This window comes from Phaethon aethereus (assembly GCF_964289735.1).
Source record: "Phaethon aethereus genome assembly, chromosome: 1".
NCBI lineage: Eukaryota > Metazoa > Chordata > Aves > Phaethontiformes > Phaethontidae > Phaethon > Phaethon aethereus.
In genome coordinates this window covers 152463645-152481506 of record NC_138575.1, presented here as the reverse complement: position 1 = coordinate 152481506, position 17862 = coordinate 152463645, and the positions used below count along the sequence as shown (strand labels likewise).

Sequence of the window (17862 nt, the reverse complement as noted above, 5' to 3'; positions counted from 1 at the left end):
TCTCCGCAAACAGAGAAGGTTCACATTCCATCTCTCCATAAGGAAATGAATATAACTGGAATAAACTGGTAAGCAGCACCTTCCCACACAACTTTTTGTCAGCTATACAAGCACAGTGAAAAATCAGTCTCTGACAGAATTTGTAGAAAGGGAGAGAAATATTTAACTATAGCACTTTCCTATTGTAAGTAATATCTAAAAAAACTATTGTATTTTATTCCTGCTGGTTACAAACATTACCAAGCGACGCCATGCTTCATGTAAAGCAAGAAATTCCTCCTGTGTACAGATATTTGATCCTCTTTAAAAACAGCCATCTCTTCCTCCCCCACTACTATTTTTTGCATCCTACACAGACAGGAAAAACAAAACAACAAAAAGACGTGGTATCACGTATGAGAAGCTCACAAGAACTCTAGTTAATTTGTCTGTATCTAGTTACATAAGATACAGCATACTATCGGTTATCCTTAAAATGTGGACTCTGTGTAGTTGACTGCATACATGCTTCGCTATGGTAAATATACTGTCTCCAAACTCTTCCAGCTCAATACATTTTAAAAACGCATTTGCACTAATGCATTTCATATAACAGCATTTATATTGCCATTTCTAATTTAGGTATATTAAAAAAGGTCAGCTACTCAATACTAGGGGCTGCACAGCTACTGTCTCTGAAAGACTCATTCTGAAAAGAATCATCTTTTCAAGACCGATGAGCCAATATCAGGCTCACCAAGCTCAAAATTGTCCTTCTATTTGCACATACACACAGTGAGCTTCACAACACCAAAGTCCTTCCGTTCTAAAATATTAAAGTGTTTGGTCTGAATAATATTTATACCGGTGGAAATCAAGCCACTGGAAAGTCAAGGGATGCACAATAGAGTGTGGTCAGGCAATTGCAAGCAAATGATAACTAAGTGTATGTGTGCTTCTCATGCATTGCCTAAGGAACAGATTTAAAGTTCAAATATGTAAAAATGTATGAGGCTGATCTTTGCATTTTCTGACATTTCAGGAAAATAGCATCCTGGCCTGTATCAGAACTACTGTGGCCAGCAGGAGTAGGGAAGTGATCGTGCCCCTGTACTCAGCACTGGTGAGGCCGCACCTTGAATCCTGTGTTCAGTTTTGGGCCCCTCACTGCGAGAAGGATGTTGAGGTGCTGGAGCGTATCCAGAGAAGGGCAACGAAGCTGGTGAGGGGGCTGGAGCACAAGTCTTATGAGGAGCGGCTGAGGGAACTGGAGTTGTTCAGTCTGGAGAAGAGGAGGCTGAGGGGACGCTCTCTATGACTACCTGAAAGGGGGTTGTGGTGAGATGAGTGTTGGTCTCTTCTCCCAAGTAACCAGAGACAGAACAAGAGGAAATGGCCTCAAGTTGCGCCAGGGCAGGTTTAGACTGGATATTGGGAAAGATTTCTTCACCAGAAGGGTTATCAAGCATTGGAACAGGCTGGCCAGGCAAGTGGGTGAGTCACCATCCCTGGAGGTATTTAAAAGGCATACAGATGTGGCACTTAGGACCATGGTTTAGTGGTGGACTTGGCAGTGCTAGGTTGACAGTTGGACTTGATGATCTTAAAGGTCTTTTCCAATTTAAATGATTCTATGACTCAAAAATGCTGCACTGCCATATTTCTCTTCAGAGTAACAGTTTCCTAGCACCAATACTCAGTTCATGTCATCTGTCACTGAAATCCACCAAAAATCCTTCACTGAATCCTTAGTGTAAAGGCAAACACCAGCCTTTGCTTCCGCCATAGCCATCTACCCGCACTAGCTGGAACTGATGTTTTCACAAGCTGAACACCATGACCTGAACGGTTCATCTAGGAGCTATAATTAATACCATGACTCAACATCACACCCTGGCTACCACGGGAGACTTCCAGTACGTCCACACAGTCCTTGGAGGGCAGAGATAACTGCAACACCAGGCTTCCCAGCTCACAGCGACATCCTTATTATAGTAACATCTCCACTGGAGATACCACGCTGAGGACTGACCTTCAGCTTTACTAACCAGCACGTCACTTCCACACATGTCTCCTCTCGAATATTACTATTAATCCACCCCTCCAGCAACATAACATCTCAAACCATTTTTCACCTTCAAAAAGTTTGTTTTCCTATTCTACATAAGGAAGTGCAAAGTTTTTCATTGTCTGAATTAATTTGTTTTGGGCAGAAGTAGAATGTGGTAAAGAAAACACCTCCTCAGCTGTTGCTCTTCTCTCACACACATATTAAATTGTAATTATTAGTCACTCTAGGTTTTGGCTTCACATTTTTCTCCTCCCACATTCACTGCAGCATCACCAAGCTTTAAAACCAGCAGAGGATAGCAGACAGCTCAGCCATCTGCACTTACCATTGCGGAATCAAATAATGGCCCTAATACTCAACAGCTGATAGAGAATAAACAGAAGCAATTTACGTTCCTAAGAGTTGAGCATGTGTAATGTATCGACAAATAAAAGCTAATACAAAATATCATTGCTTTCATCCTTCATTATGATGGTCTTAATATTTTGGGTAACACAAACAGGTGGTCTTCATTTTGTACTTTATATTTATTAACTATTCAATACTAGTAGCAGAGCTGTCAAGTAAGCATGAATGAATTTCAGTAGCAGTTAGTGCAAAGAAAGACTTCCACTCATTTTCCAAACTGAAGGCTTTAGTAAGTATTGCAAGTTATTTTTAAAGGAACTGTTTCCACCCCAACAATTGACTAATCCTGAATGAGTAAAGCAGGATTGAATGGTTATATGTTGTAAGACGTGTGAGGGAGGACGTAGAAGTTACCCCTTAAACAGCATATTGCTGGGATTGTCTGGAGAGGCGTGGGGCAGAAAGCTCAGGTTATTTCCTTGGTAGAACAGAAGCAAAGGGAAGACGACGGGACTTTGTGCTTTGGATGCGAGGGGCTGGAGCCCTGTCAAACCTCCTTCCCCTTTGCTATGTATCACAGAGAAGTGGGTATAATTTGAGGATTAGCTTTAGAACGGAATGTAGTTTAAAACTAAGCAATTACTTGTACACTTCGGGCAAAATTCATGACCTACAACCTGGTAACTCATGGAGCTATCCTATCCCCACGCACTGCTACTATGTCCTTAACAACAATAAAAAAGTATATGTAAGGAGCAGCCTTTTTAACATACCAGAAATACAGCATACGCTTCCGTTTCTGAAGTCAGCAAGGAGAAACATACAAAACAGTAACTGAAAAGCCAAACATGAAGTGAGACAAACAACTTTCAATGCAAACTTTCCATACCGGAACAAGAAGAGGACCAGCCTGGGCAGTTTTGAGTCATGACTCTGAGTGGGCAACATTTTTCCAATAGCTGCATAGAAACAGAGTTCAAAAGGTAGGCTCGGCATCAAGAACTTTATGATCTATGAAGAGCATGGCATGCATGGATTTAACATGCTGGAAAAGACGAATGCCATTTCATATCCACTTCACCTTCATCTGTTCATTCCTTGCTGGAACAGCTTGTATCTTTTCAATCTTTCATTTCAACAGGCACAGCTGAGAAATGCTGCCAGGTATTGCTAGCTGTGTCTGCCAATATGTTACTTCCTTTGAGGCCAATAGTTTTTAATTAATTTTCTTCTAGCTCCATCATGGCCATTGGAGGAGATGATAGAAAAAGCAGAAAAGCTACAGGGAAATATGTCACAAAAGTCATAAACCAAATTCCTTTTGTTGGACAAAAGGCTCCAAAAGATCATGAAGCTTCATCTCCTTGATATATAAAGACACATCACAGGGTGACTTACAATCCGCTGGCAAAGCTGAGCAGTGACATCCAAGAACAGTGCTTACAGAGCATTATATACGAAACCATCATTTCAGAATGCTACCAGGAACTACCTAAAATCAGAAGTTTCTACCAAGCTGGCAGATACAAAGATGGAAACTGAATAAAGCCTAAAGCTGCTATGACAAACCAAGCAAAGAAAAAACGAACACCCAACCATGTGCACTACAGCATCAGATAATACACAGGAAAACCCAGAGCATCACTTATGTTTGGGAAAATGCCCTGAGATTCCTGGGCGCGAGGCAAGACCGAAGGTAAAAAACGAATATGACAGTGAATATCACAAACTCTACAGGAAGTCCCTGAGCCACAGCTGGCAGCAAACTGGGATTACCACCACGGGAAATCCTGTAAAAGGCCCACTCTTGCCTTATACCTCCCTCCACAGGCATCGGCTTTTGGCCATTGTCAGAGGCAACATACTTGGCAAGCTGGAGCTACTCCCATGTCTGGACAGTACGACATAAAAGGCCCACGGTCCTCTCAAGGACACCCTGTCGTTAGCTTTGCACTTTCTAGAACAGCTCAGAGACCACAGGAAAAAAAAAAATTAAAACAGAAAAGGAACCCAAACTTAACAGCTTTTAAGCTTGTTCTACCTGATGTCTGCAAGTTGGTAATTTTTATTAAGTGGTGACATTGACATAGTTTAAGTTTTTCTCTCCTCTGCAGAATACTTCTGTGCGTAAATTCACTTCAGTGTGACAGACTGCATTCAAAGGAGAGCTTAATTATAATGAAGAATAATGAGCAATCACAGTACATTTTCTGTGTAGCACCTCTGATGTGGTGCTATCAAAACACATGAAAACAAAAGCAAAAAAAGAAACCTACAGCTTATCTTTAGACAGTTAATCCTGTAAGAAAGAGCAATGAAAATCCTAACTGCTATAGTCATTGAAGCTTAACAATTTACTGAAATCATAGATTATTACAACAAGGCAAGTGTAAGAAGAACAGTAGTAATTGCTTGGGTTCCTGTTATGCAAGCAGCTACCTCCGGTCATTTGGAGTCACGGGAGGTGATAGTCAGGGTGAGCGAGTCAAAGAAAATCGCTTAGGAGCTATTATGCAATGCAGGAGACAAGGGGTGAGAGAGAAGGCAAGAAAAAAGGGTGTGTTCCTCATGTTATTTTAACCCCTGCAGCAATGAAAAAGCAGCACAAATGAAAAGTAAAGCCTCTAGTCATTTGGATACCTCAAACTAAGGCTCAACACAAACTCTGAGTATCGCAACATTAAAATATAACCATGAAGCATATTTTTGCTGGCTGGAAGTTACTATAATTAATAATAATAATAATTCAGTGTTAGGTTTACATGGACAAATCCTCTCTTCAATTAGAGCACCCATCAGATGAGCCAAAGTGTTTTTTAATCAAGAGTTCCCAAGCATCTGATTCAAATAAGTATTTCTAGGTCCTGACTCTCTACTATTCCAGCAGCATTTCTAACCGCAACAAATGACAAAGTGTAATTTTTTTGTGGTTTAACATCTGTTTTCAAGCTCTTCCTGGTTTAATAAATTAGTCTCTTTTTTTACCAATGTATTGAATAATTACTGCTTTACTTGCTGACGCTGGCATTTTGAGCAAGTGAAGCATCTACATACAGAAAGCAGTTATATAAATATTAACATTTGTGATGCTATTAAGAAATGTTACCAGTGGAAATCAAATTTAAGAATGCTTTCAGATGCAGACAGATCTTTTCTTTCTGCCTTTCCCTGCCCTCAGTACCCTGAGGCATCTGAAAACCCAACAGGGTCCCTGCTTCTCCAGACAGTCTCCAACCAGGATGTCCTTCTCTCCCACCTAAGAGTAGGAGGTCTCGAGGGAGGACGTGCGGCTGGAAACAGCTGCACACCTTGGCTGGCTGCTACACATGGGTTTTTGATGGCAGGCTGAAGAGATTTGTGACCTCCCACAACTCCCAAATGCTGTACATCATGAAGAAAGGGAGGCACTCAGCCCTACCGCATTGCCGATGTTTTGGGGATTTTATTCATTTGGTTCTTTTTATACTCACCTACGAGCTTTGCTGTGCAGAGCCTATCCCCCCAAGGCTCAGTGGGACGTAAGAATGTGCTTATGTCTCCTATTTCATCTGCGAGGGAGTCTTTGTGCGTGAAATTTTGGGGCACATCCACATGCCTTGCAGCCTGGAGTCAGTGTGCAGAGGCAGGCGGGAGCCTGAACGGACCCAGCAGAAGTTTGCCTGCACCTACTCACCCAGATGTGCCCATCAGCTTCAGCAGCAGAGTGCAAAGGGAAGGCAGATACTTTAAAACTATTAACATGGAAAACATCTATGGTACTTTCTGCACAAGAGAACAGAGCAGTGAACTATCTGAGTAGCTGACAGCCACCAACTGAAGCTTGCCCGCGATTATTTCTTGGAAATACTGAAATTTACTGTTTGGTAAAAACTTGAGACGAAGCTCCTCAAAAGTCGTTTACATTTGAACCCATATGAACTTTAAAAGAGAGCTATGGACAACACTTTGATCAAATTCATTTTAAGTGTAATTGTCAAAAAAAACCAAAAAGAGAATTGCCCCTGCTTTTCCCAGTACCTTGTATTGAGCTTTGGAAATTAATAGCATCAAGTTTTTTAAAGGAATCATTTTACAAAGGCCATGAGATGAGAAGGGCAAAGAGCAAAAATAGCAAGCATACTGCTACTGTTAAGTGACTCTTAATGATTAATCTTAAATGTATGTATACAATTTCCTTCACATCCTGTTTGCTAAGAAAAGCAAGAAAGAAGAGCTCAGCATACAGTCAGAATTTTTTACATGCCATTTCTAAAGACCAGATTTATCAGAGATGTCATTTTTTTCCCACCAAATCAATATAGCTGGAAAAGAACAACTTTTCCCCTCCATTCTGAAAAGCGGGTTTCTCAGGTTGCATCTAGTTCAATGACTGTTGCATCTGCTGCAGCCAGGGGAGACGGAGGTGCCGGGCAGCCCTCTGCACCTGGGGAGCATCCTGCGTAGCTAAGGTCTACCCACCGGTGAGCCTAGCTCAAGCAGGGGAAGAGAGGGATGCATTCAGCATCCCTACTCCAGAGGAGGTCTAAACCAAGCACAGCAGATTAACCGAGTAATAGCAGACTAAAAGGCTCCCAGAGAGGTTATGAAGTTTGTTAAGTGATACATGGAGTGGAAGAGGTAGAAAGAGAAGACAAAGTTCCCACCCTCATCAACGGGCTCTGCTGTCAGGACAAGGGCTGGGACTCCTTTCACCTCACTGCAGCTGATGGGAAAACCTAGGCATGGGTTACACCAGGAGGAGGTGGGGTAGAAGGGACAAGAGAGGCTCCCTGGGAGGGCAACTCACTCCACCCCAGGATAGAATTCTAAAACAAGGGGATGAATCCTACCCTGCCATCCCAGTCGTCATCTCAGTTGAGCCTGGCTTAGGGCTTGCTGTTTATGGCTATGGGAGGCTTCCCTTGAAATGCTATCGCTCTTCTCAACTGGATGGACTCTGATGCTCTTCCACAGCCCTCTCAGGTCCTCACTGCTGCCGGTGGGACAGCTCAGTTGCTCAACCACCACACTGTACCACCTGCAATGTTGAGGTAGCTGCGGCAGATTTTGAGCTAGTGATGAGCACCAGGCTGTAAACTGCAGCAGAGCAGTGGCTGTGATGCAAGGTGTCAAACCCTTTCCACAGCAGGATGAGGAATCACAGTGACTGGGTGGGCAAAATGAGCAAAGCTCTGCTGCTTGCAAATCAGGCCCCACAGCTGCGTGAGATGACTTCCCCTCAAGATGACCCGGCACCTACTTGCTAGAGCAAGAGTTGTTTGGAGAGAGTCTGTTAAATTTAAACATTTATTTAGGAGCTTCTAATGTAAATGGAAAGCTGACAAGCCACGAAACCCAATGGAAAGAGCCAAGTTATTCCTACGGTCTTTCCTGCAAAAGTCTGAGGCAAATGTGTGTAAAGACTGACTCATCATAAACTGAACAGCAGATCTGGAAGACAATGATGGGGGTCAAACCTCTGGCTGAAGTGATATCAGTGGACACATGCAGAAGCTGAAGCTCGCCTTCCTGTTGTGGAGCTCGGAGTCCCATGGCACATGACCTATCATGAAGTTATGTCAACACAGGAAATTATTTTTATACCATAAAGATAATTGTTTCAAGAAATTTTGGTTCCTGGAAAATAAGATCTATGTGATACATTGTAATGCTCTATATACCTTTAAGAGTTCCAGTACACTGTTTCACAGTGCCCAAATTATTAGTGATCTCAGGTGTTTTAGGTACGTATTGTGTTTGCGTGGCAAGGTTTGGTAGCTGGGGGCACCAGGGGCGGCTTCTGTGAGAAGCTGCCAGAAGCTTCCCCTGTGTCCGACACAGCCAACACCCGCCGGCTCCAAGACGGACCCGCCGCTGGCCAAGGCCGAGCCCATCAGCGACGGCGGCAGCGCCTCTGGGGTGACAGAGTTAAGAAGGGGGAAAACCAAACAGCGACTGCAGCGGGAGAGAGGGGTGAGAATGTGTGAGAGCAGCAGCTCCGCAGCCCCCAGGGCAGGGCAGCAGGAGGGGCAGGAGGGGCTCCAGGCGCCGGAGCAGAGGTTCCCCGGCAGCCCCTGGGGAAGCCCATGGCGAGGCCGGCTGTGCCTCTGCAGCCATGGAGCTCCACGCTGGAGCAGATCTCCACCTGCACCCGGGGAGGGCCCCACGCCGGAGCAGGGGGATGCCCGAAGGAGGCTGTGACCCTGTGGGAAGCCCACGCTGGAGCCGGCTCCTGGCAGGGCCTGTGGCCCCATGGGGAGAGGAGCCCAGGCTGGAGCAGGGTTGCTGGCAGGACTTGTGACCCCACGGGGAACCCAGGCTGGAGCAGCCTGTTCCTGAAGGATGGCACCCATGGGGGGACCCAGGCTGGAGCAGTTCGTGAAGTTCAACTGCAGCCTGTGGGAAGGACTCATGTTGGAGAAGTCCATGGAGGACTGTCTCCCATGGGAGGGAGACCACGCTGGAGCAGGGCAGGGTGTGAGGAGTCCTCCCCTTGAGGAGGAAGGAGCGGCAGAAGCAACGTGTGATGAACTGACCACAACCCCCATTCCCCGTCCCCCTGTGCCGCTCGGGGGGAGGAGGTGGAGAAAATTTGACATGAAGTTGAGCCCGGGCAGAAGGGAGGGGTGGGGGGAAGGTGGTTTTAAGATTTGGTTTTATTTCTCATTACCCTACCCTGGTTTGATTGGTAATAAATTAAGCCGATTTCCCCAAGTCGAGTCTGTTTTGCCGGTGACGGTAACTGCTGAGTGATCTCTCCCTGCCCTTACCTCCACCCACGAGCCTGCCCTTACATTCTCCCCCTGCCCAGCCGAGGAGGGCAGTGACAGAGCGGCTTGGGGGGCACCTGGTGTCCAGCCAGGGTCAACCCACCACAAGGTACAAATGACACTGACATTCCCAGGAAAGAGCAAAGGCAGAACATCAGCACCAAGCCCCCTGAGCTGCTTTGCAGTGCTGACCAACACTTGGTTCGCTCTCCACCGCAGTTTGCGGCCACACAAGCCCGTCCTACCAAGCAGCATCTGGCTTCTGCTGTGATGGCCGGACCCAGGAGCCACAATTACAGTGGGGCTTGTTGCAGCAGCAGTGCAAAGGCAGTCCAAGACACCCTGAACCCAAGGTGAAGGGGTGTGAACGGCTGTCCATTGGGTTACTTAGTGCTGTTTTGTGCCTTACCAGAGGAACACCTCAGCCTAGATCCCAGGAAACTGCTACCAAAGGAGATACAGACCTCAAAAAGGGCAAGAGAGAGAAATCTCATACTGGGGTAAGGTGTAAAAGGATGTAAAATGAAAACTGGCAGATATCATGTACAACTTTAACAAAGGGCAATTTTAATTTTTCTTTTTTTTTTTTTTAAATACAGAAATTCTCACAGGATACCCCGAGGACATTGGCATCCCAAGTACATTTTGGCCCAGGATTAGAAAAATATGGCACTTCAACTGAGAAAGCAGCTTTCAGTGAACTGTTCCTTGAGGGCTGATATTATTTAACACATGTGGATTAATATGTATGTAAAATGAAATACAAAGGCACTAGAACAAAGAACTGGAGAAAGAAACTACAGGAGGGCACTGCAAAGCCATGGAGGATGGCAAGCTATATTTAGCAGACATAAAAGAAAACTCTTGTCTTCCTTGTGGGCTCTAGATACTCTGAAAGTACTTGCTAAGGACAGGCCAAAATGTACTTGGGATGCCAATATCCTCAGGGTATCCTGTGAGAATTTCTGTATTTAAAAAAAGAAAGAAAAATTAAAATTGCCCTTTGTTAAAGTCATACATGGTCACCGGGGAGAGCACATGAAAAAAGCTAGACATTTCCAGTTTTAGAAAACTAAAGAAATTTTTCTCTTCATTCCCGATTGCTCTTTGCCCTGTTGTTATGTCATTATTTTGTATTTACAATATCATAGCCTTTTGACATGGAGAATGCAGTAAAAATGACAAATAAGGCTGCCTAGCAACACACTGAAATACCACAAAATGGGTTAGGAAGGAACAAGGTTTAGTTTGAATAAGAATCAGCTTAAGCTATTAGCAAATACAAGAGAAGCTCTGTCTGTAGGTACGAGTTGTCGCCCTGCTCTAGGAGTATCATCTGACCACGCTCTGCTCACCTTCTTGTACCTCCAACACCCTTCACTCAGCTCATTCCTAATCCCCTGGTCTGCTATTTCCTCCACCCACATTTTATTTCTCAGGACTCATCCCTGTTTCACGTATTTCATCTTTAACCGGAAGAAGCACAAGAAAGCATCAAAACACCTAGACTTATACTGGTATAGACAACCCCTTCCCTCCACCCAGCCCACAAAGGGCGTCATTCCCATCTTGGACATGCATATAAGGGAAAGAACAACACAACTGTAGAGAGCTAGCACTCAATTTTATGTATATGCTTTAAAAAACAGCTTTCTCTTCCCTAGCAAGATCCATTGCTCCTCATTGCTAGTTTTGTATAAAAGAAAGCGAACATAAAAAGCCAAGAATCTCTGCACATCTCTAAGTCTGATTATCCTTCCATCTATAGTCTCATGAGTGTAATATATACTGCTGATGCTATTAGAAATCAAACTAGGAAATCAATTCAGAATTAATACTATAAATAGATACCAAGCACACATACCAAACCCGAAAGTTAATACATTCCTAGAACTGATCTGATATTTCTGATATCTCATGGCAAATAATCTCAGCAGGTTGCAATCATACATTTTGCTACAATAATTTTTAATTAAGGTGCTTAGTTATAACAAAAGGGTAAATCCTCCAAATCTGAATACCCATCCTTCAGAAATCGCTAACTCAGGTAATGAAAGCGCAGTGACAAAAACCTTTTAAATTACACAGCACTCCGATGCACAACCACCACCAAGGAAAAATAATCTAAAAATACAATCAGAGAGCAGGCATTGGGAGATAGGAAGTTCTTCCTCTCCACTGAGCTTTTGTTAGTGTTTACACAAGGATCCTTTTCGGAGGAGTTTGAAGCGTGAACAGATTGCTTTCACACCGAGCCCACTTGGAAAAAAAACTTTGCTTTTTCACTACTTTTTTTTTTTGGTGTCTGCACTTACTCAGGTTTCAAACAATTCTTTAATCTCCCTGCTCCAAACTTTTTGAAAGATGTGAAAGAGGCTTTTTGAAAATTTGCCGTTGCTCTTTCAAAAGGCACACAGCATCAGGAAGATAACCCCGGACATTATATGGCTTTCAGATTTTTGGCCACCCTTCCTGGGTAAGGTCAAGCTAAGTGGTCCTGCTGCATTCTTTTGTCTAAAGCCCTTCTCACAACAAAGAACCCCCCATGAAGAAAGCCAGAGCCCAGGAGCCGCCCCAGCCCCTCCGCAGCAGCAAAACCAGCCACCAAGACCCCGGAGAAGCAGCACAACCCACAGCGCCCGGGTGACCCAAATCTGACTTCAAACCAGACCCACCAAAGTTGTCAGGCTGTGGAAAGTTATTTGCTTGCAAGTGCTGGCTGTCAGAAGGGATCCAGAAGCAACCACTGGCTAACATTTGCCCTTCCCAGAGCCAGGGAAGGGAGTCACACCACCGCCAAAACCCACAAGGTCACCATATGGCTCCTGTTATCACTCCTTTGAGGTTTTTTCCGTAGTGCTAAGCAGTCCTGAGGACTGCTTCTCGACGCAAGTGTTTTGCAGTGACTTTCCAGAGCCATGTTTGCATTTTGTCTGCTGAAACCACCAAAGCAAGCAGGCTGCCGAGAGGGGCTCGGCACGCCGGCCGTACCCGTCCACTCACACTCACCTCAGTTTCTCTTCGTGTGACCCGGGCAGTCCCACGCTCTCTGGGCGATCCCGTCTCCTCCTGTACAGACCTGAGTGTGACAGCTCTTTCAGCTGCAAGGCCGTCATATTTCTCTACCTGGAGGTTGGCTGGTTTTTTTAAGGGGGGGGGGGGTGTTTTGGCTTTGGGTTGGGTTCCCCCCCACCACCACTTCTTCCAGATGTTGCTGCCGAGGAGCACGCCTGCCAAGACGCCTGGCGAGAAGAGGCTCGGCAGCGTGTCGGCACACCTGCGCCCGCCGGAGCTACCAACCTCTGCAGGCAGGGCAGGCAGGCAGGGCAGGCAGGCGGCCGCGGCTCGGCTTCCTGTTTCCCATAGGTACACACCCTCCCGAAGGGCACCACATTTCCTTTATCACTTGATCACACCTAAGGGATGCCTACGACAAGCTCACCGGCTTCCCTCCAGCTTTCTTCAAACTCCCGCTGCCCGGACAGGAGCGACTCTGCCGTGTCCTCTCCCAGCGCCCGCTGCAACTAGCTAAAAATCTCCAGGGCTGCAATGAGGCGTTAACTCTTTCCCGCTACAATTTATGACAAGAAGTCAGTCATTAGCAGCGCTATGAAAATTCAGAGATACTCAAGCACGTGAGCGAACTCCGGCAGGGAGATTTAATGCCGCAAAGCGTGCGGCAAAGTAACTTCAGTTAAAACACTCTTTTGGGGTGTGCTTGTCAGACATCGCTCTTTTCCACACATCCTGAAAATCAGACGAAAACTGTGATGCAATTTTCTTCCTACTCTCAGCTATCAAAACACAACCACCGTAACTATATGTCACATTATGCAGTGATGGAGTGTCCTGTCTAACTGTAAAACAGGAATGAAAGTGCTTAAGGTTTCCTGTAAGGCAGGAAGGTGATTAGCAGGGATTGCAAGCTCTGTGTCTGATCTCACTTAGTAATTTTTTAGTAACAAAACTCTTCATTTCAGCTTAAAGGGAGGCTTCAAAAAAGCTTATCACTTTTTGAAAAATTTTTACAATTTCTCTGACATTATCGTTGGCATGTATAAACAAAAGCGTAATTCATGAGTTTCTACTTCTATGTTAGGACTCAGGGAGGATGTCTTTTTTAAATAAACTTGCATTTAATAAAAGCCGAGAAATCTAACAATTTGCAAGGACTGCTTTGACTAGGATAAGAAACAAATTCTATGTGGTATGAATTTCATAGTTAGTTATTAAAGTGTTTATTTTGTAGCAGAATACATATGAGAGTATTTTTGATTGCTTGTAATGGAGAAAAGCTTAACATATATAATACTGAGTACATCACATGACAGCAATTTTGTCAGGATTACCAGACTGAACACAAGCACAGTAATTTTATATAGTACTATCAATGTGCTTCAGTCTGGAATGTCATCAACAGATAATATAAAACATCACACAATGGAAAAATAACAGAAATTATTTTGGAAAAGGAATCACATAACATGCCAGATAATAGATAATGGTTGGAGAAATTCAAAGTGATTTATATGATGTTAGGTTGCACACACCGAAATGTCAACAGGAGCTATACATCCGAGCTCATGTTCTCAGAAAATAAAAGACAGAACAGTCACGATATTTGCCTAAACACGCTGCATTCCAGTTTCAAACGAAGTATTTAAAATCGTTTCGCAGTACACAGTAGGATAAACTCAACCATAATTAAACGCCGAATCCCTGCAGTCAGTCAGTCAGCGATTCAATGAAAAGTTAATGCTGTTATGAGCGGAGGTTAAGGATGGCAGATGACAGATGCCCATGGCACAGCAGCTTTTATACATTACCAACAGTTTTTACTGTGCTTTAAATATTAGTCTACCGATAATTTATATTTGTCCAAACAATCAATTTCAGAAAATAATAATCTAAAAAGTGAAGATGGGGTAGATTTTTTTGCTGTGAAAAACCTCTTTGTAAACTAACGAAATTGAACTGTTACGTACAGATTTGTTCATAATTTTTTATCCACTACAGTAGCAGTCTCTTCAGTGAATAGTTTTGTATTAATCACGACATGAATCTATCAAAAATTAAGGGACAACTCTTCACTCATTTTGCTGCAAGTTGCGTTAGTGTGAAGTACATAGCATTAAAATTCATGTGTATCTGCATGAACGGCTGCTCTACTTGGACAGCCCATGGCACAATGACTTTTACTATAATGCGCTCAGAAACCACAGCTGCACCAAACTGGTATTATTAAAATTTAAAATCAATGCCACCAGACAGAGCACATAAATTTAAGGAATACAAGAAGTCCAGACACAAAAATGCATTGTTTGTTGTAGAGATCAAATCCACCTCAATATAAAGGAGGGCAAGATGGTTAGCTTTTTTAAAATAGACCTGCGAGTCACCTCCACAGCATCATTATTTCACAGGCTTCTTCAGCGAACTCCTACAGGGGTCTAAGCTGATTTAGAAAACACTTTCTTGGAGGACCTAAGGACAAGCCAAAAGCTTTCTACATGAAGAAATCCAAACTGGACTCCTTTTCTGCCCTGTGGGATCCTCCACCAATACTGACGAGAGACGAGGCCTCAAATCTGAAATTACTCAAACAGCTGAACCTTAAGTTCTGAATAGCAAATACATGTCGTATGGGCATTTTTGGTGAGATGTTGGAGAATGCAAATGGTATTTCTCCACTAACTCGCTTAAAGGTTGCCAGAAAGCAACTCAGATGGACCTAGCTCTGCAGGAAGAACTTCCCCAGCGAGTGCCTCATACTCCCCACACCCCCCTTTACCTTCCAGCCCCTATCTGCTGTTTATAATTCCTGTTTTGAGAGATTACATTCTTCTCGCATGGGATGAGACCATTTGGACCTTCCACATTCCATGAGAATTTTTGAGGACCGGCCAAGTTACCACAGCTTTTCTTATTACCAATAACACGCAGACTTCTTTTATGTCCTGCACTTTGAAGGTTCACTCTTCATTTTCTAGTGCGTGCCTCTTCACTCACGTAACCGACCTTCCTCCCACCCCCAGAGAAAGCTAACATTGCTACTGCAATCTGATGGATAAGCATGGTATCAGCAGTATTTTATTACACAAAAATATTCGCCTATGTCTAAGCTGCAAAAGGTGGAACCTAGACAGAAACTATGCAGTCCTTCATTCATCCCAAGCAATAAATAACTTTTTATTACATGGGACAAGGCTCATGCTTGAGTTTTCATTGCAGTCCTACAAAGCGTTTATCTTGATATACCAGGCCTGAACTGCTCTCTCTTAAATTTCTGTGAAAGGACTATTGTTCTGATGACTGTAGGTATGCAGCAGAATTTTTGCAATGTAAAAATCTTTTAAGACAGACAGGTTATGTCTGGTTACTTTTCACTATGTTCAAAGGGATGTGAACACTAATCCATGATGCTGGAAACCATGCCGTTGAATTTAGGAATAACAAAAAATGCCAGGTACTTCAAATTTAGTACATTTCTTTAGGAGTCTGTATTTACAGAGAATGCATGTTAACTACAGAAGCCAGAAAAGACAAAGTTTTAGCGCTCTCATTCCACACAGAGAAGCCTTTATCGATGTGACTGATCTTTCTTCCACTCCAGTGGCACATTCTTGTTTTTGTTTGGTTGGGTTTTTTTAAACTTTAAAGAAATCACCAAATTTCAATTAAATTTAGTTGGAAGATTTTCAAAGTGATAGAAAAAGCTGTTTTCAGGACAGCATAAATGGTCAAAAAAATAATCAGAAGAGCATTATAAGAACAGTATAAGTTATAAGAACAGTGTAAGTTATAAGAACAGTGCCCGTAGCGAGCACAGAGTTAAAATGTGGCTGCAGTGAGGGAGCACGTTTCTCCATCCCTCATCGCTCGCCCAACTTATCACTGGGTGAGTCTCCAGAGGAATGTGTCCAAGAGCATTGGTTTTCTACTATTTCTCGCAAGGTCTGGAAAAAAAACACTCTTTAAAGCCAAGGAAAAGGCTTGTACGTCAGTGGGAATGCACAGGACTCGCTGGAGCAAGCAAAGGCAGGCGGCAATAATCCTTCCATCAGTTTTGTGAGAACCCCCGAAGCATTCAACTGATGTGCCGACCGCAGATGAAGCTTCACGCCTCTCTGACTTCGGCTGCCGAGGCGAGTCCCCACTGACGGGTTTGGGTTTCAAGGAATAGCGTACCATGCCTTGGGTCCCTGCTAGGGCAGGTGGTGATAAAAGGAAATGAGCAGAGAGGAATCAAGCCACAAATCTAAGGACATGAACCTCTAAGAAAAAATTTCAAAGCTTCACAGAAGCCTAAACTGTTGATTCAAAGAGTGAAACAATTAATTACACATTTCCTTCCTTGTCTAATGTGGCTCCAACGTCTGTTTTGATGTTTCTTGTCCTGTTCCACTTAGCAATCAATCAATCCTGAAGCATTCGTATTTAATCTGCAGATTAGGCTAAGTACTGAGGCACTCGAACTATCTATGTGGACACTGCAAAGCAGCACTATGGATTTATGTCCATATGCTCCAACTGACCAAACACGTTTGCTGCAATTTAACGGTAGTTGCTGGGGGTTTTTTAAACCTCTTCCACGGATGCATGTCCCTGCCATCCATCCAGGACAATAGAAAGTTAAAAAAGACACATGATGGTGTGTTCAACACCCTTCAGAGCAGCGACGCACTCAACCCACCAAAGTCCTTTGGGATTTGAGGCGGCAGAGGAAAGGCAGGGAGGCTGCTGTGGTGAGCATGGGGGTCCCTCCTTGCCCTGGCAGTACCAAAGGCATCGCCTCTTCCACCGCAAGTGGCCCTTGAGGTTTCGGTGAGGCAAGGCAGAGGTCCTTGCTCTCATTCCAACTATTCTACTCCAATAATAATAATAATAAGATACAAAAGCAAGCATGGGAAAATCTTCTGTCTACACGAACGTGGAGCAAGGTCTTTTGGCTGCCTCCTCCGAGCTCTCTGCACATGCTGCCCCATGAATTCCTAAAATTCAGAAAAAAAAAAAAAAATCCTATAAAAGGCACATTTTTCTCCAGCAAGTGGAACCCTACCTCAGCTGAGCTTTACAATACCCCCCTCTACTGGGAAAACGCTGCCTTAATTCTCGGTGCCAGTATTTCTCTCCACAACCAGAGAGAGGTACGGATTAACCCACATATGCTTTAAAAATTCAGACTGGGGCCAAGCTGAGAGTGGAGAGGAATGACAAACCGGCAGCTGAAGATGCAGGTTAGCAGTATAGCTAGAATTTTATGCTGTTAATCAGGGGATGATCAATGCATGAGTAGGTGTGTGAAGAAGAAACCACATGACGCAGCATGAATCAGTTTTGTCCTGCCATTTACAATAAGCTTCTTTAAAAAAAAAAGAGTGACTAACAAGCTGGCAAGCAGTTGAAGCTTTAAGATGGACTCACATGGACCCTGAACTCCATGGGATAAACATCTTAGAAAAGAAAAAAGGAAAAAAAAAAAACCCACACCAAAAATATAGGGGAAGGGAGGATTTAAGGCCAGCAAATTCGGGGTTTAGATTAATCTTCATAGCCTAGAACATGTGGAAAAACACAGGTAAGGCACACAAGCAATTCCCTATCCTCATTTCTGGATACGGGACCTTCCCCTTCCCTTCAGAGTAATTTTTACTGCCTTAGAATTAAAAGCCTCTTCCCAAAAGAGATTTTCAAGCCCAGTCAGAAATACACGTT

General features: G+C 43.9%; 1 protein-coding gene across 2 annotated transcripts in view; it reads right to left on the bottom strand.

Annotated features, from left to right (window-relative positions):
- LIMS1 (LIM zinc finger domain containing 1) overlaps positions 1–12263 on the bottom strand; it is a gene marked incomplete at both ends in the record, with an annotated part of 35298 nt that extends 23035 nt beyond the window's left edge. For both annotated transcript variants that reach the window (XM_082014135.1, XM_082014134.1), the window contains one exon: positions 12157–12263. In XM_082014135.1, the coding sequence (XP_081870261.1) occupies positions 12157–12263 (107 nt within the window). The remainder of the gene's footprint in view (positions 1–12156) is intronic.
- Between the last annotated feature and the right edge of the window lie 5599 nt (positions 12264–17862).